General features: G+C 49.5%; 2 protein-coding genes across 6 annotated transcripts in view; both read left to right on the forward strand.

Annotated features, from left to right (window-relative positions):
* Positions 1–12: 12 nt before the first annotated feature.
* On the forward strand, positions 13–13,013 carry top1b (DNA topoisomerase Ib). Of its 5 annotated transcripts, XR_013451039.1 has the most exons (22): positions 13–236; positions 536–560; positions 3,076–3,166; positions 3,688–3,790; positions 3,873–3,928; positions 4,035–4,118; positions 4,877–4,964; positions 5,041–5,123; positions 6,521–6,636; positions 6,814–6,935; positions 7,011–7,133; positions 7,210–7,397; positions 7,671–7,815; positions 7,930–8,073; positions 8,252–8,437; positions 8,813–8,881; positions 8,959–9,073; positions 9,861–9,988; positions 10,099–10,193; positions 10,423–10,572; positions 11,953–12,145; positions 12,661–13,013. XR_013451039.1 is itself a non-coding variant. In XM_078081881.1 (21 exons), the coding sequence occupies exons 1-21, from the start codon at positions 204–206 to the stop codon at positions 12,053–12,055; spliced, it is 2,247 nt and encodes a 748-aa protein (XP_077938007.1). In that variant the 5' UTR covers positions 13–203; the 3' UTR covers positions 12,056–13,013. The 5 variants fall into 5 exon arrangements, 4 of the variants coding, with proteins under 4 accessions (XP_077938007.1, XP_077938011.1, XP_077938010.1 ...); XM_078081881.1 differs by having other exon boundaries at positions 11,953–13,013; XM_078081885.1 differs by lacking the exon at positions 5,041–5,123 and having other exon boundaries at positions 82–236; positions 4,877–4,995; positions 11,953–13,013.
* Positions 13,014–13,704: 691 nt separating this feature from the next.
* plcg1 (phospholipase C, gamma 1) overlaps positions 13,705–19,727 on the forward strand; it is a 17,988-nt gene continuing 11,965 nt past the window's right edge. Inside the window, exons 1-5 of the mRNA XM_078081889.1 lie at positions 13,705–14,224; positions 15,254–15,542; positions 19,237–19,389; positions 19,481–19,574; positions 19,670–19,717. Coding sequence (XP_077938015.1) covers positions 15,326–15,542; positions 19,237–19,389; positions 19,481–19,574; positions 19,670–19,717 — 512 coding nt within the window. The 5' untranslated portion in view covers positions 13,705–14,224; positions 15,254–15,325. The remainder of the gene's footprint in view (positions 14,225–15,253; positions 15,543–19,236; positions 19,390–19,480; positions 19,575–19,669; positions 19,718–19,727) is intronic.

Here is a 19,727-nt window from a genome sequence, read left to right on the forward strand (position 1 = left end):
CGACGCTCCTGGTCCGCTTGTGCACCTTTGGTTGGGGGGGGGGGGAAAGGCTGCGCGCGGTGTTTCCTCCGGCCGCGTGCGCATGCGCAGTCGGGAGCCGCTGGGACTCCATTCCAGTCCGTGGGCAGAGGTTTCCCCGAGCCTCCATCCCCAACAGCTGCTGCGACAACTTCACCTGCTTCACCAACACCGAGCGGCCGACCATGAGCGGGGGGCACGCACACGCACACGCGCAGGTACCGTTCACCTTCACCCGGAACGAGCCGTGCGCGCGCGCGCGCCTTTGTGACACCCGACGACAAATGTCATTGTGAACAACGTCGCTCGAGCTAGTGCAATAAGTTGTTAGTGAAAACTTTACAATAATGTGCCGTTTGGCGTATTTTGCTTTATAATAATAATAATAATAATATAACACATTTTGTCCAAATGTATTCAAGGGTTCATTGTGTGTGACGACTGAAACTTGAATAACCGAGCTTACCGGCATTTTCAAAATTGCGATATTGAAATGATATTTCTTCATAATTTCCAGGTGAATTCTGGATCTAAAGGAAGCGGTAGGTCCTCTGACGGGGTTTCCTTATTTACTGTGTCTCCGCGATGTCTGTGGTGTTTTTAAAAGGACAGAAATGGCGTCCCAGAGACTAAGTCCCTTCTCCTGCGCTCTCTCACGGCTATTGTTCCAAAACGCGGTCTGAAACGCGCGCTCCCGGACCTGCTCGGCGTCCTCCCTGATGTGCACGCGCTAATTCCGCGATGCGCGCGTGCAAACGCGGCGGATTTTGGAGCCGAAATTGGGGCTGAGGACTTCGTCTCTGCGCCATTTTATTTTTCTGCGTGCAGCGGCCGGGGGGGGGGGGCACCGATCACACAGCCGACCGTGCGCCGTGATATGGAGCCGAGAGCTGGGCGTTGATCTCCTCTCCCCGGGCCCTGTCTCATCACCTCCATCACCATCACCTCCATCAGCACCAGCAGCCAGACACCCAGCCTCCATCTCTGAGCTGCAGGCTCACACCTGAAGTCACAGAGGAGAAAGTTGCAGCCCGTTATTAAGAGCATATAAGCATGCAGCACTGATGCCCCAAACACACGTTTAATCCGCTGTTATTTAAATTTGTGCCTGACGTGAAGCAAAGCATTGTGGGGGAATTGATTTATAGTCACCTGAGATCCGATGATTACCCCGTTCATCAAAGTGCCGTGAGACCCGGGGCGCCACGAGGCGATGATGGAGCCAGAAGAGGTCCGTCACCCAGCGGGCAGCATGTAGGACACGTGCACAACGGCGTCCTCTCCGTACAGGTGTGGCCGGGCAGGATGGTTGTAGGTCAAGTCAAGTCATTTTATTTTGTATAGCCCATTATCGCAAATTACAAATTATCCTCAGAGGGCTTTACAGTCTGTACACATACAACATCCTCTGCCCCGAAACCCTCCATCGGCACAGGAAAAACTCCCCAACAAATGAAAAAACCCTTACAAGAGGGAAAAAAGGGAAGAAACCTCAGGGAGAACGTCAGAGGAGGGATCCCACTCCCGGGATGGACAGACTACAATGGATGCCATGTGTACAGAATGAACAATGTATAATACATGCAATTCCTATGACAGAAATGATAGTAATGAAGTAGTTGTGAGTAGTAAGCCGGGCGCACAGCAGGACCACTGCAGGGGCAACCACCATCACATAGAACCACCATCACATAGAACCACCATCACATAGAACCACCATCCACAGAAGCCTGTGGGGAGGGAGAGCACAGAGATTTTAGGAGAGGGTAATGTCGGTTTATGAGTAAAGTAATATGATTAATATCTAAAATAATGATGATGATGATGATGGCAGCAGCAGGCGTCAGCAGGGCCACGGTAGGTGTCAGGACCAGGGTCCCGAAGGAACCACGATCTACGGAGACCTGATAGGGAAGAAAGCACAAAAAAAACTCCCGGAAAGAAGCTGAATTAGTCATGTGCATTAATAAAATGTGAATTATGGTAGAACAAGAGCGTGAGAGAGGAGCTTGGTGTGTCCTAAGAATTCCCCCGGCATTCTAAGCCTATAGCAGCTTAACTAAGGGCTGGTCCGGACTAACCTGAGCCAGCCCTAACTATAGGCAGAATCAAAGAGGAACGTTTTAAGTTTTACTTTAAAAGAGATGACCGAATCTGCCCCCCGGACTGAAAGTGGAACCTGGTTCCACAAAAGAGGAGCTTGATAACTGAAGGCTCTGGCCCCCAGCCTACTTTTTAAAACCATAGGAACAACAAGTAACCAGCATCTATGGAGCGCAGTTGCCTTGTAGGGCAATACGGTGTTACAAGCTCTTGAAGATACAACGGTGCCTCACCAGCAAGTGCCTTGTAGGTGAGGAGAAGTACCTTAAAATCTATTCTTGATTTAACAGGGAGCCAGTGCAGAGAAGTTAATACAGGAGTGATATGATCCCTTTTCTTAGTTCTTGTTAATACACGTGCTGCAGCATTCTGAATCAGCTGGAGAGGCTTAAGAGATTTACAAGAGCAGCCTGATAACAAAGAATTACAGTAGTCCAGTCTGGAAGTGACAAACGCATGAACTAATTTTTCTGCATCACTTTGAGACAGGAAGTTCCTGATTTTTGATATGTTACGTCATCCTCACTGCACACGCGTGTGGGGCCCGAGTGGAACATGGCATAAATATGGAGGAGGCCGCACTGGTTGACTTGTAGAGATTTTGGTCTTTTCTTTCTCCAACACGTCCTCTTTCAGAAAAGTCCAAGCCCCATAATACACAATTTAGTGTATTGACAACTTGGACTGGGGAAGTTTGATATCGATATATCTTCAATTCTTTGACCCCCCCTTATTATTATAACGATACCTCCCTCTGTTAAAGCTTTTGACATTAATATGTTAACATCAACCTGACTTGATCAAAGCTCACCTCCTTTGCATGTTGAAACCTACAACTATAAAAGCATAATTGTCACAGCTCAAATAAACACAAAGGGACCAAAACTAATTGATTCTCAGATACACACAAACAAACAAAGCCGCTGAAGAGTTTTCCTCTGGTTTGTAACGCAGAAACCCACAAACACAAAGAGAAGCACAAAGAACACCGACACAAAGAACACAGGAAGGAGAAGGAGCGAGAGAAGCTGAAGCACAGCAACAGGTACGACTCAACCGTGTCCTCAACTGACCTGTCTCCCAGGGTGCACTCTGGGAAATGAAGGCGCTAACTTGAGCCGCGTAGGGTTTTTCTCTCTGGTGCACATTCAGCTCACGTTTGATTGTGATCAGCTGTTGCCTGAAAGGTTCTCCACCTCTATGAGGTTCTATCAAGAACCCCTTTCAGTTTTAAGGAATATAATGATTTATTCCATAGTCCAAGGGCTTCATTCAGAATCCCCCCCCATTGGTGAGGGTTAAGATTAGGGTTGGAACCCTTAGTCTAACAAAGAACCCTTCTCTTCAGTATAGCAGGCGGTTCTCCGTGGAACCTCCTTCCTTCAGGAAGAACCCTCCATTCTGAGAGTGTGCCTCTGGTTGAATCGACAGTGAAAGAACCCGGCCATGTTTTGTGGAATTCCTCCTCTTTGTCCTGCTCCCTCTTTGTTCCCCAGCTTGTTAAATGTTTTCATTTTGCTTTGTCACGTGTGCTGTGCGACCTTCACTCGACCTCCGACCCCTCAGCGAACACAAGGACCCGGCGGAGAAGAAGCTCCGGGACAAACAGAAGCTGAAGCACAGCAACGGCAGCTCGGAGAAGCCCCGGGAGAAGAGGAGGGAGGAGAAGGTAACATCAACTCAAAAGGTCCTCCGGCTCAAGTTAAGTACGTTTTACTTCTCTAAAGACACATTACACCGTTTCCCCACAGATCCAACCGTCCCACGTAGAAAAGCCCAAAAAGGAGAAAGAAAACGGATTTGTGAGGTAAAGTGCGTTGTGTCAGATGTGAAAGTGACAGATGTCACATTAGAGCTTCTTTGGATAGAAGATCTGTTGATGTTCCGTCGGATGTCTTCACTGTTTGCCGTAGAGAGAGAAGCCCCTCTGCCCTGAAGAGCGAACCCGAAGAAGACAACGGCTTTTACCCGTCTCCCCAACACCTCAAGGACGGAGGGTGGGTCCGCCCGCCGTATTTAAACCGGATCGTTGCGCTTCTGTCATTATTACATCACATGTCATTTATCTGACGCTTTTATCCAAAGCGACTTACAATAAGTTATTCAACCGTAAGGACACAAACTCAGAAGAACAAGAGACAAGGAAGTGCAATTTCATCAAATAAGCCGATCTACTACCTGCTGTAGATAAGAACCATTATAAGTCCAATGTAAGTGCTGCAGGTAGTTAGTGTGTTAGTGGAGGTAGAGTCTGAAGAGGTGTGTCTTTAGTCTGAAGATGTGAAGGCTCTCTGTGGTCCTGATGTCTTCAGAGACCTCCTTCCACCATTTAGGAGCAGGACAGCAAAGAGTGAAGATCTAGTCGAGTGTTTTGCTCTCAGTGAGGAGGAACAAGCAGTTTATCACATGCAGAGCGGAGAGTGCGGGTCGGGATGTCGGGTTGGACCAGGTCCTGGATGTGAGCTGGACCCCATCCATTCACAGCACGGTACCTGAGCACCATGTTTAGAACTGGATGAGCCACCGGTACCAGTGAAGAGAGCGGAGGAGTGGAGGAGTGAGGGAGAACTTAGGAAGGTTAAAGACCAGTGGAGCTGCTGCATTCTGGATGAGCTGCACCCGGTAGGTGCGTCCTTCAAGGTAGGACGAGAGAAGGGGGAGAGCAGAGCCTGAGACACCAAGTTCCTGAAGGCAGGAGACAAGGATCTGGTGGTTGACTGTGTCATCTGACATCCGTCAATGCCTTTGTTTACAGATTGGAATACAGGCCCAAAAAAATCAAGTCGGAGCACGACAAGAAGGCCAAGAAGAGGAAACAGGAGTACGAAGAAGACGAGGAGGAGGTCCGACCCCTTTCTTTACCTCCTTTGATCTGTGAGTGATCTCCGGTTTTATTCTGTCCGCTCTGCTTGTTTTAAGGACATCAAACCCAAAAAGAAGACAAGAGACCAGAAGGCAACGCAGGGAAAGAAAATAAAGAAAGAGGAGGAGAAGTGGAAATGGTGAGATGATGATTGGGGACAAAGAGAAGAAAAGGAAATCCAAAGAAATAAAGATTACCACATAAGAACAGATCCAGAATATTAACATACAGGAACAATATAGTAACAATTTCAAGTGTTAAAGAAATAATACTCACAACATTAGAAAAAAGAACACAGTCACAATAAGACTTAAATAAAGGTAAATAAAGTGAAGTATGGACACGTAGAAGTGTGGACACGTAGAAGTGTGGACATGTAGAATTATGGACATGTAGAAGTATGGACACGTAGAAGTATGGACACATAGAAGTGTGGACACATAGAAGTATGGACATGTAGAAGTATGACACAGAGAAGTGTGGACACGTAGAAGTGTGGACACGTAGAAGTATGGACACGTAGAAGTGTGGACACGTAGAAGTATGGACACGTAGAAGTATGGACACATAGAGGTATGACACATAGAGGTATGGACACGTAGAAGTATGGACACGTAGAAGTGTGGACATATAGAAGTATGAACACATAGAAGTATAGACACGTAGAAGTGTGGACACGTAGAAGTATGGACACGTAGAAGTATGACACATAGAAGTATGGACACATAGAAGTATGGACACGTAGAAGTATGGACACGTAGAAGTATGGACACATAGAAGTATGGACACATAGAAGTATGGACACATAGAAGTGTGGACACGTAGACGTTTGAACACGTAGAAGTATGGACACGTAGAAGTATGGACACATTGGAGTACGGACACATAGAAGTATGGACACAGATGTGTGGACACGTAGAAGTATGGACACGTAGAAGTATGGACACATAGAAGTGTGGACACATAGAAGTATGGACACATAGAAGTGTGGACACGTAGACGTTTGAACACGTAGAAGTATGGACACGTAGAAGTATGGACACATTGGAGTACGGACACATAGAAGTATGGACACAGATGTGTGGACACGTAGAAGTATGGACACATAGAAGTGTGGACACGTAGAAGTATGGACACGTAGAAGTATGGACACGTAGAAGTATGGACACATAGAAGTGTGGACACATAGAAGTATGGACACATAGAAGTGTGGACACGTAGACGTTTGAACACGTAGAAGTATGGACACGTAGAAGTATGGACACATTGGAGTACGGACACATAGAAGTATGGACACAGATGTGTGGACACGTAGAAGTATGGACACGTAGAAGTATGGACACGTAGAAGTATGGACACATAGAAGTGTGGACACGTAGAAGTATGGACACGTAGAAGTATGGACACGTAGAAGTATGGACACGTAGAAGTGTGGACACGTAGAAGTATGGACACGTAGAAGTATGGACACGTAGAAGTATGGACATGTGTATGGTTCGTCTTCTCTCTCATCGCCAGCGTGGTCTCTGTCCTCAGGTGGGAGGAGGAACGATCCACCGACGGATCCAAATGGCGTTTCCTGGAGCACAAGGGTCCAGTGTTTGCGGCGCCGTATGAGGCCATGCCCGACAAAGTGAAGTTTTACTACGACGGTGAGCGTGTTGTGTATGTTAGAATATTGTAAACACATTATATTGGTGTCAACCACAGACTGTATGTAAGGAGAGGACGGAGACATCCAGACGTCACTCGTTGGTTCGTGGGCCGACGTTGTGAAGCCTGAAGTTTGACGCCATCTTGGATTGTTGACCTGTGGGATTTGTTTGCAGGTAAGCCGATGAAGCTGAAGCCTCCTGCCGAGGAGGTCGCTACGTTTTTTGCCAAGATGTTGGATCACGAGTACACCACCAAGGACATCTTCAGGAAGAACTTCTTCAAGGACTGGAGGAAGGTGAGGAGATGACGCGCAGCCGGTGTGCGGCACTCGAGTCCACACGCGGCTCACCAGTCTCCTCCGTTCCTCCAGGAAATGACGTCAGAGGAGAAGTCCAAGCTCAGCGACCTCAACAAGTGCGACTTTGGCGAGATGAGCGAGTACTTCAAGGCCCAATCGGAAGCCCGGAAGCAGATGTCCAAAGAGGAGAAGCAGGTCGGCCCGCCTCCGCGTGCACTCCCTCGGGGGGAAAAGACGTCGTGTTTTTATTTCCCCTTGTGCCCTTTTGCAGAAACTCAAAGAAGAGAACGAGAGGCTCCTGCAGGAGTACGGCTTCTGCATCATGGACAACCACAAGGAGAGGATCGGCAACTTCCGCATCGAGCCGCCCGGACTGTTCCGAGGGCGAGGGGATCACCCCAAGATGGGAATGCTGAAGCGCCGCATCCGGCCCGAAGACATCATCATCAACTGCAGCAAGTGGGTGACCTCTCAAGACCGCCGGCGCCGCCTTGATCACGCACACGCGTGTATTTCTTTTTTTCTTCTACCACGTGGTGGAACGTGGAAATTTACAGGATTTACAGCAGCGTGGGGTAAAGTGTTATAAGAGAGATATAAAAGTAAGAACCCACAATGAATAGGATGTATACAGGAGGAATGATATATGACTCTCAGGCTCTAGTGTCAAGTCCTCTTCACTCTTCACTCGCTGTCTTTTTTATTTATAGTAAACCTGCCTCTGCTCTGCAGGGACTCCAAGCAGCCGAAACCTCCCCCGGGGACAAAGTGGAAGGAGGTTCGCCATGACAACAAGGTGACCTGGCTGGCGTCGTGGACAGAGAACATCCAAGGGTCCATCAAGTACATCATGTTGAATCCAAGCTCCAGGATCAAGGTACCGTGTCAACATATGACCAGTTATTCATAGCCGAGAAAAAAGGATCTGTTTCCCTAATGAACTACCTGTGTGTGTGTGTGTGTGTGTGTGTGTGTGTGTGTGCGCGCGCAGGGCGAGAAGGACTGGCAGAAATATGAGACGGCGCGTCGGTTGAAGAAGTGTGTGGATCGCCTGCGGACCCAGTACAGAGACGACTGGAAGTCCAAAGAGATGAGGATCCGGCAGAGAGCTGTGGCGCTGTACTTCATAGACAAGGTGAGGAGGAACACGGGAGACGAGATGCATCACAAACGCCATGTGATTCCTTCATAAAAAGCAGCGGACAGAGGACGAGAGATCTGCCGTTGTCCCTCTATGTGTCCACATCCTGGGAAAAGGGTTAACTGTCGCGCCTCGATGACACTCACGATGCGCGATCGCGTTCCCCCTGTAGCTCGCACTGAGAGCGGGCAACGAGAAGGAGGAAGGCGAGACGGCGGACACCGTCGGCTGCTGCTCGCTGCGGGTGGAGCACATCAAGCTGTACCCCAAGACGGACGAGCAGGAGTACGTGGTGGAGTTTGACTTCCTGGGAAAGGACTCCATCCGCTACTACAACAAGATCCCCGTGGAGAAGAGGGTAAGAACAACGAGGGAGGAGGAGAACGGGAGGCACAGGGCCGGGGTCTGATGTGGAGGTCGCAAGGGTGGGGTTAGGTGGTGTTGGGTGGGATAAGGAGTGGCTCCGCTGTCAGTGTGAATGTTAAATGCTAAACCAGTCAGCTGGTTCCTAGGGAGCAGATCTCTGTACATCCGACCTGCTCACTGCTAGCTCCGTTAGCTGCTACGACAAGCAGCTAACAATGAGCATCCTCCCCTCGCCGCGACCCCGGAGGTGGAGGAGCATCAGTATCGTGAACAAAAAGGAGCTGCTATTAGCTGCTGAATAGACGCGGAGACGGGCCCGATCGTCCTGAAGCCATGTCCATGAATCTCAGCTGTTCTCTCCTCGCAGGTGTTTAAAAACCTCCAGCTGTTCCTGGAGAACAAGCAGCCCGAGGACGACCTGTTCGACAGACTGAATGTGAGAAACACACAAGCGTGAACATCCCCGCCTGAAGCCCGAGGGCCCCGTTTGAATCCTCCTCCTCTCCCCTGCAGACCTCCATCCTGAACAAGCACCTTCAGGAGCTGATGGACGGCCTGACGGCCAAAGTCTTCCGCACCTACAACGCCTCCATCACGCTGCAGCAGCAGCTCAAGGAACTCGCCTGCCGTGAGTAGCAGCAGCTCAACGTTTACCGCCAAGGGAGACGGATGCCGGTGCATGGAGTAGGGAGGGTGCACTGGGAACTGCAAGGTTGGGGGTTTGAATCCTGGCTGCTCCATGTCCCATGTCAAAGTGTCCCTAAGCAACACAGCTGACCCCTAATTGCTCCCCGGGGCAAAAGTGTAAAAAAAAAGCCATGGGTTGAAAAAGCAATGCAAGTCGCTTTGGATAAAAGCGTCAGCTAGATGACCTGTAACGTGATGTAATTATACATAGAAAAAGGCTCTCAAAACGTCTTTATTGACAGAAAAGATTCCATTTTTTTGAAATATAAAAAAGTATAACAATAAAAAGATTTTCATACTTTAAATATGCTGTGTTTTCAGTATCATATGAGAGACATAATGCATAAAAGTCTCAACCAAAGGCTGTGAAATCTATTGGAAAAAAAGAGGTTTCGCGAAGATCCAATAATTCATTTCAAATGAGAAGGATCTTTAGTAGCTGATATCTGACAAGATAATTATGCAAAAGCTCCCCCCCCCCCCCTACGGGGGAAAGTACAAGCAGCTTTGTGTATTATTATATTAATGTTGTTGTTATAAAATGTACCTGACAAATATCAAATCAGGATAAATGTGAATCCGCTTCGTCACAATGAAATAAAAAACTTTGGGTTTCGGTGCAGGAAGAATGAATGAATCAACGTATTAGTGTTCTTTTAGATGTGCTCTTTAAGATGTTAATCACTTTGACCTCCTCCTCCTCCTCGCTGGGGGCGCTGGGTCTCCAGCCGACGACAGCCTCCCCGCTAAAGTCCTCTCCTACAACCGGGCCAACCGGGCGGTGGCCATCCTCTGCAACCACCAGAGAGCTCCACCCAAAACATTTGAGAAGTCCATGCAGAACCTTCAGACCAAGGTACTCCCCCCCCTCCCTCCCTCCTCCTCCTCCTCCAGTCAGTGGATGTTCTCTCGCTGAGTGATGCTCCTCTCCTCCGCCCAGCTGACGTTTGCATTTTGCCATCGCAGATTGACGAGAAGCAGAATCAACTGTCGGCCGCCAGGAAGCAGCTGAAGTCGGCCAAGGCGGCGCACAAGGTCTCCCACGACGACAAGAGCCGGAAGTAAGAGAGCGCTGGTTAATCCACCAATCACAGCCTCGAGTTTACGTTGTTTTTTCTCCCCCCAACCGGAGGCGTCGCCCTCTGCTGGTCACTAGAGAGAATGCAGCTTTAACTTACTTCCCATCCCGTTCACAATGTCACCGACGTGGACTCTTTACTGCGTCTCCATTGTTATGTTTTCATTCCTCTTTCTCCCCTCCCTCCCTCCGCCCGTCGTCCCGTGTCCCAGGGCGTTGGAGGTGAAGCGTAAAGCCGTGCAGAGGATCGAGGAGCAGCTGATGAAGCTGCAGGTCCAGGCCACGGACCGAGAGGAGAACAAGCAGATCGCTCTGGGCACCTCGAAGCTCAACTACCTGGACCCCCGGATCTCCGTGGCGTGGTACGAACCAGCGGCGCACCTCCACCTGTTATTTGATCACAGGTGTTACGGCTACTGTTCAATAGGCCGGCCTTCTCTGGGTGGGACGGGGGCTGCACCTCTACCTTGATGACAGAAAGGCAGGAAATGCTCCTGCACTGTAGGAAAAGGAGCAGCACAAGCAAAAAAAAAGAAAGGAAAAGAGAGCCAGCGGCTGCAGGAGGAGAATGAGGAACAATGGGGCTTGTTTCTGGAGCGTCCCAAACAGCAACCCTCCCTCCATGTGGGAAGTCAATGAGGACCAGTCTGTGGGGCTGAGGGGGTCGCCCCCCCCCCCCATTGGCTATTTACGGAGAGCCTTCCCTTCAGGCACAATGGCTTCAGGAATGCTCTGGGCCTTTACTCTGCCCGTAAGGCGTGAGGGACGGGAGTGCCCCCCCCCCCCCCAGGGTGGTGCATGGGAACCTACATGTACACTGCAGTGAGTGTGTGTGTGTGTGTGTGTGACAGAGGTGAAAACACGCAGGCCAATCGGGCAGCGCTAATAGTAATAGCTAAGAATAATTAGGGCTGTCAATACATTAAAGAAAATTAACTAATTAATCGCACATTTTGAAATCCATTAATCTCGATTAATGGCGATTAATGAATGTTGTTGTTGTTAAAATGTTTGTTTCTTCTTCGCTCTGACTGTTGACACACCGAGCGCAGAAATGTTGCTTAAACAACTAACTTCATCGTCTGAAAACGTCCTAAAATGACATTGCGTGACTTAAATATACAGGTCCGGTCTTAAAAGCTTATTATGGAAGATGGACGCTTTTCGCTGCTCAAAACCTGCCCTCTTTGCTTCCGCCTTCCGGTGTGACTGAGATGCTTCCGTATGTTAGTGAGATTTCCTTCATCCACACTAGTGAGATTACGCGCATGAATGCAAGTGAAACACTTACACATCCTCATGTAAGAGCACGTGCATATAACTGAATACATACACATTAGAAACATTTATACAATTATATGTGAAACACTCGCATATGTATTTAAACTTTTGATATCGTTGTGATCATATGCAAGAGATGGAGTTATGAAAGTGTTCAACAACATATATGCAACCTTTTCATATGTGCATGCATGAGTGTTTCAGATAGATACGTATACATGTTTCACTTAAATGCATCTCATATGTGTGTGAATATGACACAGAAGTATATATGCATGCGCGCGTGTGTCTCATATGTACGTGTAAGTGTTTCAGACGAGTATGTGTAATGTTTTATATATGTGCGTGCACAGGTTTACAGAGTGTGTGTGTGTGTGCGTCTCAGTAGTGAGTGCGAGAGTTGAGTTGAGTCCTAAACGGCCCCTCATAACCGTAGCTGGTCTTTCACCCGTCCTCCCCAGGTGCAAGAAATGGGCCGTGCCCATCGAGAAGATCTACAACAAGACGCAGAGGGAGAAGTTCGCCTGGGCCATCGACATGGCGGAGAAGGACTTTGAGTTTTAAACACACAGGAGCTTTTTCCCTTTTCAAAGCGCGCCTTCCATCGTAGAGGTTGGTAGTTGATGTCCAATGGTCCCACGGCTGCGACCACGGGTAAATAACTGTGCTTGTGCTCTTTCTATGTATATCTATTTAGAGGTACATATACACACACACACACACACACACGTATGGACGATGAATGACAGAAGTGTGTATGTAGCTGCAGCTTAAAGCTCTTGTGAACACATTACTTTTATCTTTTGTGAGACACGATTGCACTGAAACGTGTGAGCCGTCGGCCTTTTCTCAGACATTCTATATTCTCGTAGAACAGGGAAGAGATAAATGTTTGCACGGGAGCCCGCGAGGATCAACGGGGGAGAATCGGGAGCGAACTGTGAAGTCCAGAGACCCGAGCGCTGCGCTCGCTCAATTATTAGCACACGGAATGTTGTCTCTCTTTTACATTTTAGTTTCGGTTCGCTGTTTATTTCAGGGATGTACATATTTTTCCGTCATTTTGAATTAGTCAGGATTCAGCGTTTTATATGAAAATAAATGTGCTGTTTGTGTGGTCGACAGGACGCTCTTCATTGCTTATATGCAACCTGTGTGTGTGTCCACAGTTCTAAAAACAATCCTCTCGGTTACTTGAAAGCGGCTCCAGTGAGACACCGTGTTTTTTGTGTGTACCAGAGCTCAGAGACTGTTCCCGCAGACGGAGATGAGGATTTTTTTGCCAAAAAAGAAGAAGAAACAAGACCACGGGGGGGGGGGGGGGGGTGTCGGGTAGTGTGCCGTTTGTATCGCTGTGACAACGAGGAAAGCGCGCGCATTCATTTTTCCAAATGTGAATGGATATTATGTCTTTTGTCATCAATCTTTTGTGCTATTTGATTATTTGTCACACAACCGTGGATTGGTTGAATGCTTGTTGTTTGGAGCTTTGTAGTTTTCAGAATAAAACATATAAAACTTGTTTCCTACTTACACGTGTGTAAAAAGGGATCAAAACAAGGCGGCCCCCCGAGTATACAGAGAGAAACATAACCCTGTCAGAGATTGCTCAGGTCAGAGGTCACACTACAATTACCAAAAAACATTGATTTCTCAAAATATATTTTATACACACACATGGTCATTTTGAACCATGATCATTCACTGTATTTGTCGACAGAAGAGTCAATAATGAAAAGCAAAACTTTGTGGTTCCCTGTTGTGATGCTTGCTGTGCCCGGCAGGCCGCTAACAGGCGCTCCAGCTGCATCAAGCTAACGGGAAAACCGCAAGACCACCGGAAGTGAGGTAATCGTGTACAAAACAAAAGACAAGACGAGTGCACATAGGTATGGGAAATACGTAGATGTATGTGTATATATATACACATAAATATATATATATATATATATATTTTTTTTTTTTTTAAATATATATATTATATCCATAATGCTGCAATTAGCAGAAGTCAACAACCCACGTTCCGCCGTGAAGACTCGTGGACAAGATGACGTTTTCTGGTCTAATTTTTTTGGCCTCTGTTTTTGAGACACCTAAAATCGTATAATTTCACGATAGCGGTTTTTACAAAGTAAAAATAAAGTTAAGGTCCATTCAAAAAATACTGTGATTTGTATACTGGCGAACCGGAAGTACAGAAACGTGATTTCTTTAGGACTCATTCAGGTAAACGGATCATTGCACGGGGACTCAAAGGCAACGATACTTAATTAATAATTAATAACTAGCGTGATTTACAGTCGCCGCGTCTCCAAAAACAGCAGCGCGAACTCTTTGACTCCGACCTCTATTGTGAAAACCCGCGGCGGAAGCCACGGTTTGTGGTCGTTACTGTGGGGGAGGCAGGAGGAGCGGCAGGAGGAGCAGGAGGAGGAGGAGGAGGGGGAAGGGCCTCCGCTGGATCCGAGGCACTAACAGCGTCGTCTCGCCGCGGAACCTCGCGGGCTGCTCTCTCTCTGCGGGCGGCGGAGGAAACGGCGCCTTTTGTTCCACAACCGAGCGAGGATTTAATCCCGACAGACACAGCGGGACGAAGAAGAAGACGAAGAAGAAGAAGAAGAAGAAACGCTGCGTTGTTTGCGCTGGGGGGCCGCGGGGGGGGCCACGTTGAACACACTTCACCGAGAGGAGCCGCGGCCGCTGGAGATGTGCGGTCGGGCCGAGATTGCGTTGGTACGTAACTACGGTTCCCCCCCCCCCGTCCCGTCCCGTCCCGTCCCCCCCGTCCCGCGACGGGCCGGCTGGTTCCCTCCGGGGGGGCAACTCCGCCGTGTCGCCCCCCCCCCCCCCCCCGGGAGGAAAACCAGCGCTTGATTCTTGTCTTTCGGGCTCGGGGACATGCTAACACGCGCACGCACGCACGCACGCGCACTGATGCCCCCCCCGTCCTGTTTCCACGCTGGGAAAAATATCGCCAGACGTTTTAATTTGTTATTCCCGACAACATGACGTCACCGAGTCTCGGAAGTTGGTTTTTATATTTTGAGCCGATCGGAAGCAGGTTAATTAAAGGCCCGCTGGGGATCAGACACACAAACATGTCGTCTCCTTCTCCTCCTCCTTCTCCTTCTCCTCCTTCTCCTCCTCCGGACGGTTTAAGGCCGCAGCATCCCTGTGATGACAGAGACCGGTTGCCCATGGAGACGGATCAATGACCTCTCAGGAGACGGTCATATGTGAAAAGGGTCTTCTAGAGGAGCCTGTGTTCGTTATGGGTTTTATTATGTTCATGCAACGCGGCTCGAATGACTCCGTTTATTTCTACTAAAGACGGTATTTGAACTCACCGATGTTCATAAACGGAGCAGACGATCAATATTTAGTTCATATTTTATCATCGTAGCATCCAGGGATTTGTGTAAAATGTTGCTTATCATTTATTATTGTTGGAAAACTTACTGTTGGTAAGATAAACTAGATTGAATACTATAAAATATCATTTTTTGTTGAGTATAATTTATATATATATATATATATACATATATATGTATATATTTCAGGCTTCAATGTGTCTAAATAAGAGTAGAATAGAAACTCTTATTTCTCATCTTCTACATTCTGAACATGCACAACACGTGTGTCTCAGATAGTAATAAGTGTGTGTGTGTGTGTGTGTGTGTGTGCAGCAGGGACGCAGTGAAGCCCCCCCACACACACACACTGCTGAATTGTTGTTTCTTTGCCCCCCCCTCTCCCCTGTAGGTGTCCCTGTGTAGGCCTGGCCTGAGCAGATTGTTCTGAGAGGAAACGGGACAACAAACAGGGGAAGTGAACATGGCCGGGACGTCCAGCTTCTTTTCCAACGGGCCCGTCCCGTGGACGGACAACGACGGCGAGATGAACAACCTGTACCGCGACCTGGAGCTGGGCACCGTGCTCACGCTCTTCTACTCCAAGAAGTCCCAGCGGCCCGAGAGGAGGACCTTCCAGGTCAAGCTGGAGACCAGGACCATCATCTGGACGCGCGGCACGGACAAGATAGAGGGGGAGAGTGAGTGGAGACGCACACACACACACACACACACACACACACACACACACACACACACACACACACACACACACACACGCGGGTCGGGGTGCTGCTGGCTGAAGGTTCGCTTCGACCGGTTGGTGCACTTTGCGAGATGTAGTCGTGGAGGAGAATCTGGAGGACGGCCGCTTGCTGAGTGGAAGGGAGACGGCTTGATCGTCCGCCGTGAGCCGAACCGACCACCCGTTTGTGCACAGGAAGTCCAGAGCGGCGCCTCTCTCCCTCCATCGGTTGTTGGGCGCTCACGTCTCGCTGATGTCGGGGCTGAAATGTTCACGCTCGCTCCTGCGTTCCTCTCGTGCGCGTCGTCTAGCAGGAGAGCGTCGGTCCGGATGCAGCCGGAGAATCGTGACCAAAAAACGGACATTTGCTCAGACACGACCTGGCACGGGGGGGGGGCGTGACAATTTTGGGAACGCTGCGGCTGCTGGTCGATGCAGCGAGAGAGGCGGATGTCCGTCATCCGTGGACGCGGCGCTCTTCCGCTCAAAGGGGACTTCTGCGCGTTTCTATTTTTCTCTTCCAACATTGGCAGATCATCTGAATATTTTGGGGCGATCTTCTCTCCGGTGACGCTCTGTTCGGCGCACATGAGTCGGCGCAGGATGTGGTCTCGCGGTGGAAGTGGCAGCAGCACTCGTTGTTGAAAACATAAACTCGTGCATCTGCACAGATGTTCCTGTGTGAGAACCATGTGAAGCGTCACGTACCACAGAGAGCATTTTTAGGTTTTAGTTTTATGATGAGCTCATTGGAGCTGCGTTCTGTGGAGTGACCAGCAGGGGGCGGCGACTCTGCTCCCATAGACGTCTATGAGGAAATGACTCTACTTCTCTGTAGTGACCAGCAGGGGGCGACTCCTCTGCTCCCATAGACGTCTATGAGGAAATGACTCTACTTCTCTGTAGTGACCAGCAGGGGGCGACTCCTCTGCTCCCATAGACGTCTATGAGGAAATGACTCTACTTCTCTGTAGTGACCAGCAGGGGGCGACTCCTCTGCTCCCATAGACGTCTATGAGGAAATGACTCTACTTCTCTGTAGCGACCAGCAGGGGGCGACTCCTCTGCTCCCATAGACGTCTATGAGGAAATGACTCTACTTCTCTGTAGTGACCAGCAGGGGGCGACTCCTCTGCTCCCATAGACGTCTATGAGGAAATGACTCTCCTGATTCGTTCCCTCAGTGAGCAGGAGTTCGTGGTCCTGATGCTGCGACGTCACTTGTTGGTTGCCGGACTGATGTTTTGAAGCCTTGAGTTCGGCCGTTTGGCCGTCGCCTCTTTGCTTCTTGGGTCGATATCCGCTTCCTTCAGATCGCAGTCTGTCGGCTGATTGGAGGCCGTTTTTTTTCAGCACAGAACTCTTGGAAACGGTGTGATCCGGCACAGACGGTGGTGGTACCGGTGTGACGCAGAGTTTATGTCCATGCGTTTTCAGAGAAACGCACAGCGACTCGTCTTTCTCGACTAGCGTCTAAAGCGACGCAGCCTCCTGCAGCACCAGGCTGTGATTGGTCTGCTGACTACGTCCTTTACGGAGTCTCACGTCTCCGTTTTCACAGCACAATACGGCCGTTATTAAAAGGAAGAACGTTTACGAGAGAACGGATCAGATTGAAGAGCTTTTGTTGGAAGAAATGCGTAAATATGAGCGCTTGTACGAGCCGTCATTGGCGGACTATGAGGACGCCGGATGGCCTCTGATTCATGGAGGGAGATCTCCACCAACGAGGGGGACAAAGTCGTGGAGGAAAATACGGGACAAATGTGTCCGTGATGAAGAGCAGCAGTGTGGATGCACGGGGCAATAAAGTCTATGATCAATAAATAAAGCAACCAGCGACTTCCACACACAAAGACGTGGCTCTCCAGGTCGTCTTCAACAAAACACGTGACTCCACCTGTTGTTCTGGAGGTGAATCGCTCTGCAACACACGCAGGACTTTACAACCAGGAAGTGAAACGACGTAAAGACGCAGAAACACGCGGTGGCCTTCATATGTTCATATGTTATGTCAGGGTGCACGGCGCAGATACACGTCATAACCTTTTACGCTGCTGATGATTTACAAGCGTCGTTGCTTCATTAGTTGTGACGCAGTAATCGGTTTGTGGAACTCGCTGACTGTTTGCTGCTCTCCTGCGTTTTTATCCCTTGAACGTGATCCGGCGGCGTGTTGAAGACTTTCTGTTTCATTTTCACTCTTTATTCATGTGCTTCTAAAGTCTGTTGCCTAGACGACGGCCCTTTTAGGGCTTCAACGCCGATGGAAAACCTCCACGTAGCTTCTAGTCATTACCTGCACACCTCGTCTCAGGCTTTATCTGGCGCGACATTAGAGGCGCCGACATGCACCGGCTGGCGTGTGAGCGTCGTCCTGCTCAGGAACGCTTCGGCGTGCAGCGACACAAAAGCCGCCCGCTGTGTTTTCACAACGCCGACGTGAGTCACTCAAATATTCCCCCGCGATCGTCTTTCCAAAAGGTGATGAGGAAGTGTCACGTTGGCGTCTGTGTCGCCATCACGTCGGTCATGTGACTGAACCTCTCTTAAGCGACTTTGTTCTCTGGGTTCTTTCTGTTTACACAAACATGCAGGAAGCGGATTATTGTTTGGAACCAGAATGCTGAACGCGTCTTTATCCTGTACTTGGGTCACTAGCAGCGGAGGCCGGCGTGAGGAATCCACCAGGAGGGAGGAAGTGAGTGAGCGTGCAGCAGGATTCCTCCTCGTCTCCTCCTGCTGAGGTCACACCTCGGGCCCTCGCCCGCTTCCTGCGTCAGTCTGAGGCCTCAAATAGTCTGATCGACCTGTCGGAGACGCGGCCTGGAGGGGGGGGGGGGGGGGGGGGGGGGCACTTTGTGTAGCGTTAGAGAGCTCGGATGAGTGTGTGTGTGTGTGTGTCTTCTGTTTAAGAGAAAGAACGCGCTCACCGATATGTGATGCGTGTAGGCGACGAAACCAATAGAAAGCACAGGATGTGTGGTTCAGAGGCAGGAAGAGAGTGTGTGTGTGTGTGTGTGTGTGTGTGTGTGTGTGTGTGTGTGTGTGTGTGTGTGTGTGTTTGTGTGTGTGTGTGCGCAGAAGGAAAAGATATTCAGAATTTTACCGTAAACAATTTGTTCAGGTTTAACTCTGGATTATTAAAACCACAGCGGGTTTCCCCCAAAACGCCGCACACCTCCGTGGGTTTGTATGGGGGGGGGGGGGGGGGGGGATATGAGCTTCTTCTTTTATCAAATACATGTTTTCTGCCTCCAGCTGTTCAGTTTGTGTGTGAACGTTTAGTTCTTTTACTCATGTGAAGATGAATTATTAAAACATTACATTCTGGGGCTTTTGTCGTCATTCGTACTCAACACCCTTAATAAAGAATCTTTCTAATCACTGGATATACAAAAAAAGTCACTTGTTAAGTTGGTGAGATAATTAAATGTCTGTTCTCTGCACCTCGACGTTCTGTGGATGTTCTACTTTTCTTCTTTCTCTAACTGCAGAGCGGGAACGTCTTTGGTTCCCGTTTAAACAAGCTCATCCCTCACTTCCCCATCGAACCAACCGCTCCGCTGCATCCAGGACCCCTCTGGGGACGCCGTGTGTTTCTGCTAACCTGTGTGTCTGTGTGTGTGTGTGTGTGTGTGTTTCTCTAGTTGACATTCGGGAGATCAAGGAGATCCGTCCCGGACAGAAGTCGCGGGACTTCGAGCGCTACGTGGAGGACTCGTCCTCTCGGCCCGAGCAGGCGCACTGCTTCGTCATCCTGTACGGCACCGAGTTCCGCCTCAAGTCGCTGAGCCTGGCAGGTAACGTCTGCGCGCGGCCGCCTCCCCCGCCGACCGGCGACTCGCCACGACGGAACTAAACCCCCCCCCCCCTGTGCTGCTTGCTCCTCAGCCACGTCGGACGAGGAGATGACCATGTGGGTGAGGGGGTTGAACTCGCTGGTGGCCGACACGCTCAAGTCTCCCACGCCGCTCCAGATCGAGAGGTGAACACCGAACGCCGCCGCCACCGCCGCCGCATCCCGCCCGCCGGCCTTCTGTGCATTAAACGTCTCCCTCTCTTTTGTTCATTTGTGATCAGGTGGTTGCGTAAGCAGTTCTACGCCGTGGATCGCAACAGAGAAGACCGGTGAGTGAAG

This window comes from Gasterosteus aculeatus, chromosome 2 (genome assembly GCF_964276395.1).
Source record: "Gasterosteus aculeatus chromosome 2, fGasAcu3.hap1.1, whole genome shotgun sequence".
Lineage (NCBI taxonomy): Eukaryota > Metazoa > Chordata > Actinopteri > Perciformes > Gasterosteidae > Gasterosteus > Gasterosteus aculeatus.

What these genes read in the sequence shown, in the direction of transcription:
- top1b (XM_078081881.1), top strand. Translation starts at nt 204, where the DNA reads ATGAGCGGGGGGCACGCACACGCACACGCGCAG. An exon ending in ACGCACACGCACACGCGCAG is followed by an intron (nt 237 to 535) that starts GTACCGTTCACC and finishes CATAATTTCCAG; the next exon opens with GTGAATTCTGGATCTAAAGG. An exon ending in TCTTCAAGGACTGGAGGAAG is followed by an intron (nt 6,936 to 7,010) that starts GTGAGGAGATGA and finishes CCGTTCCTCCAG; the next exon opens with GAAATGACGTCAGAGGAGAA.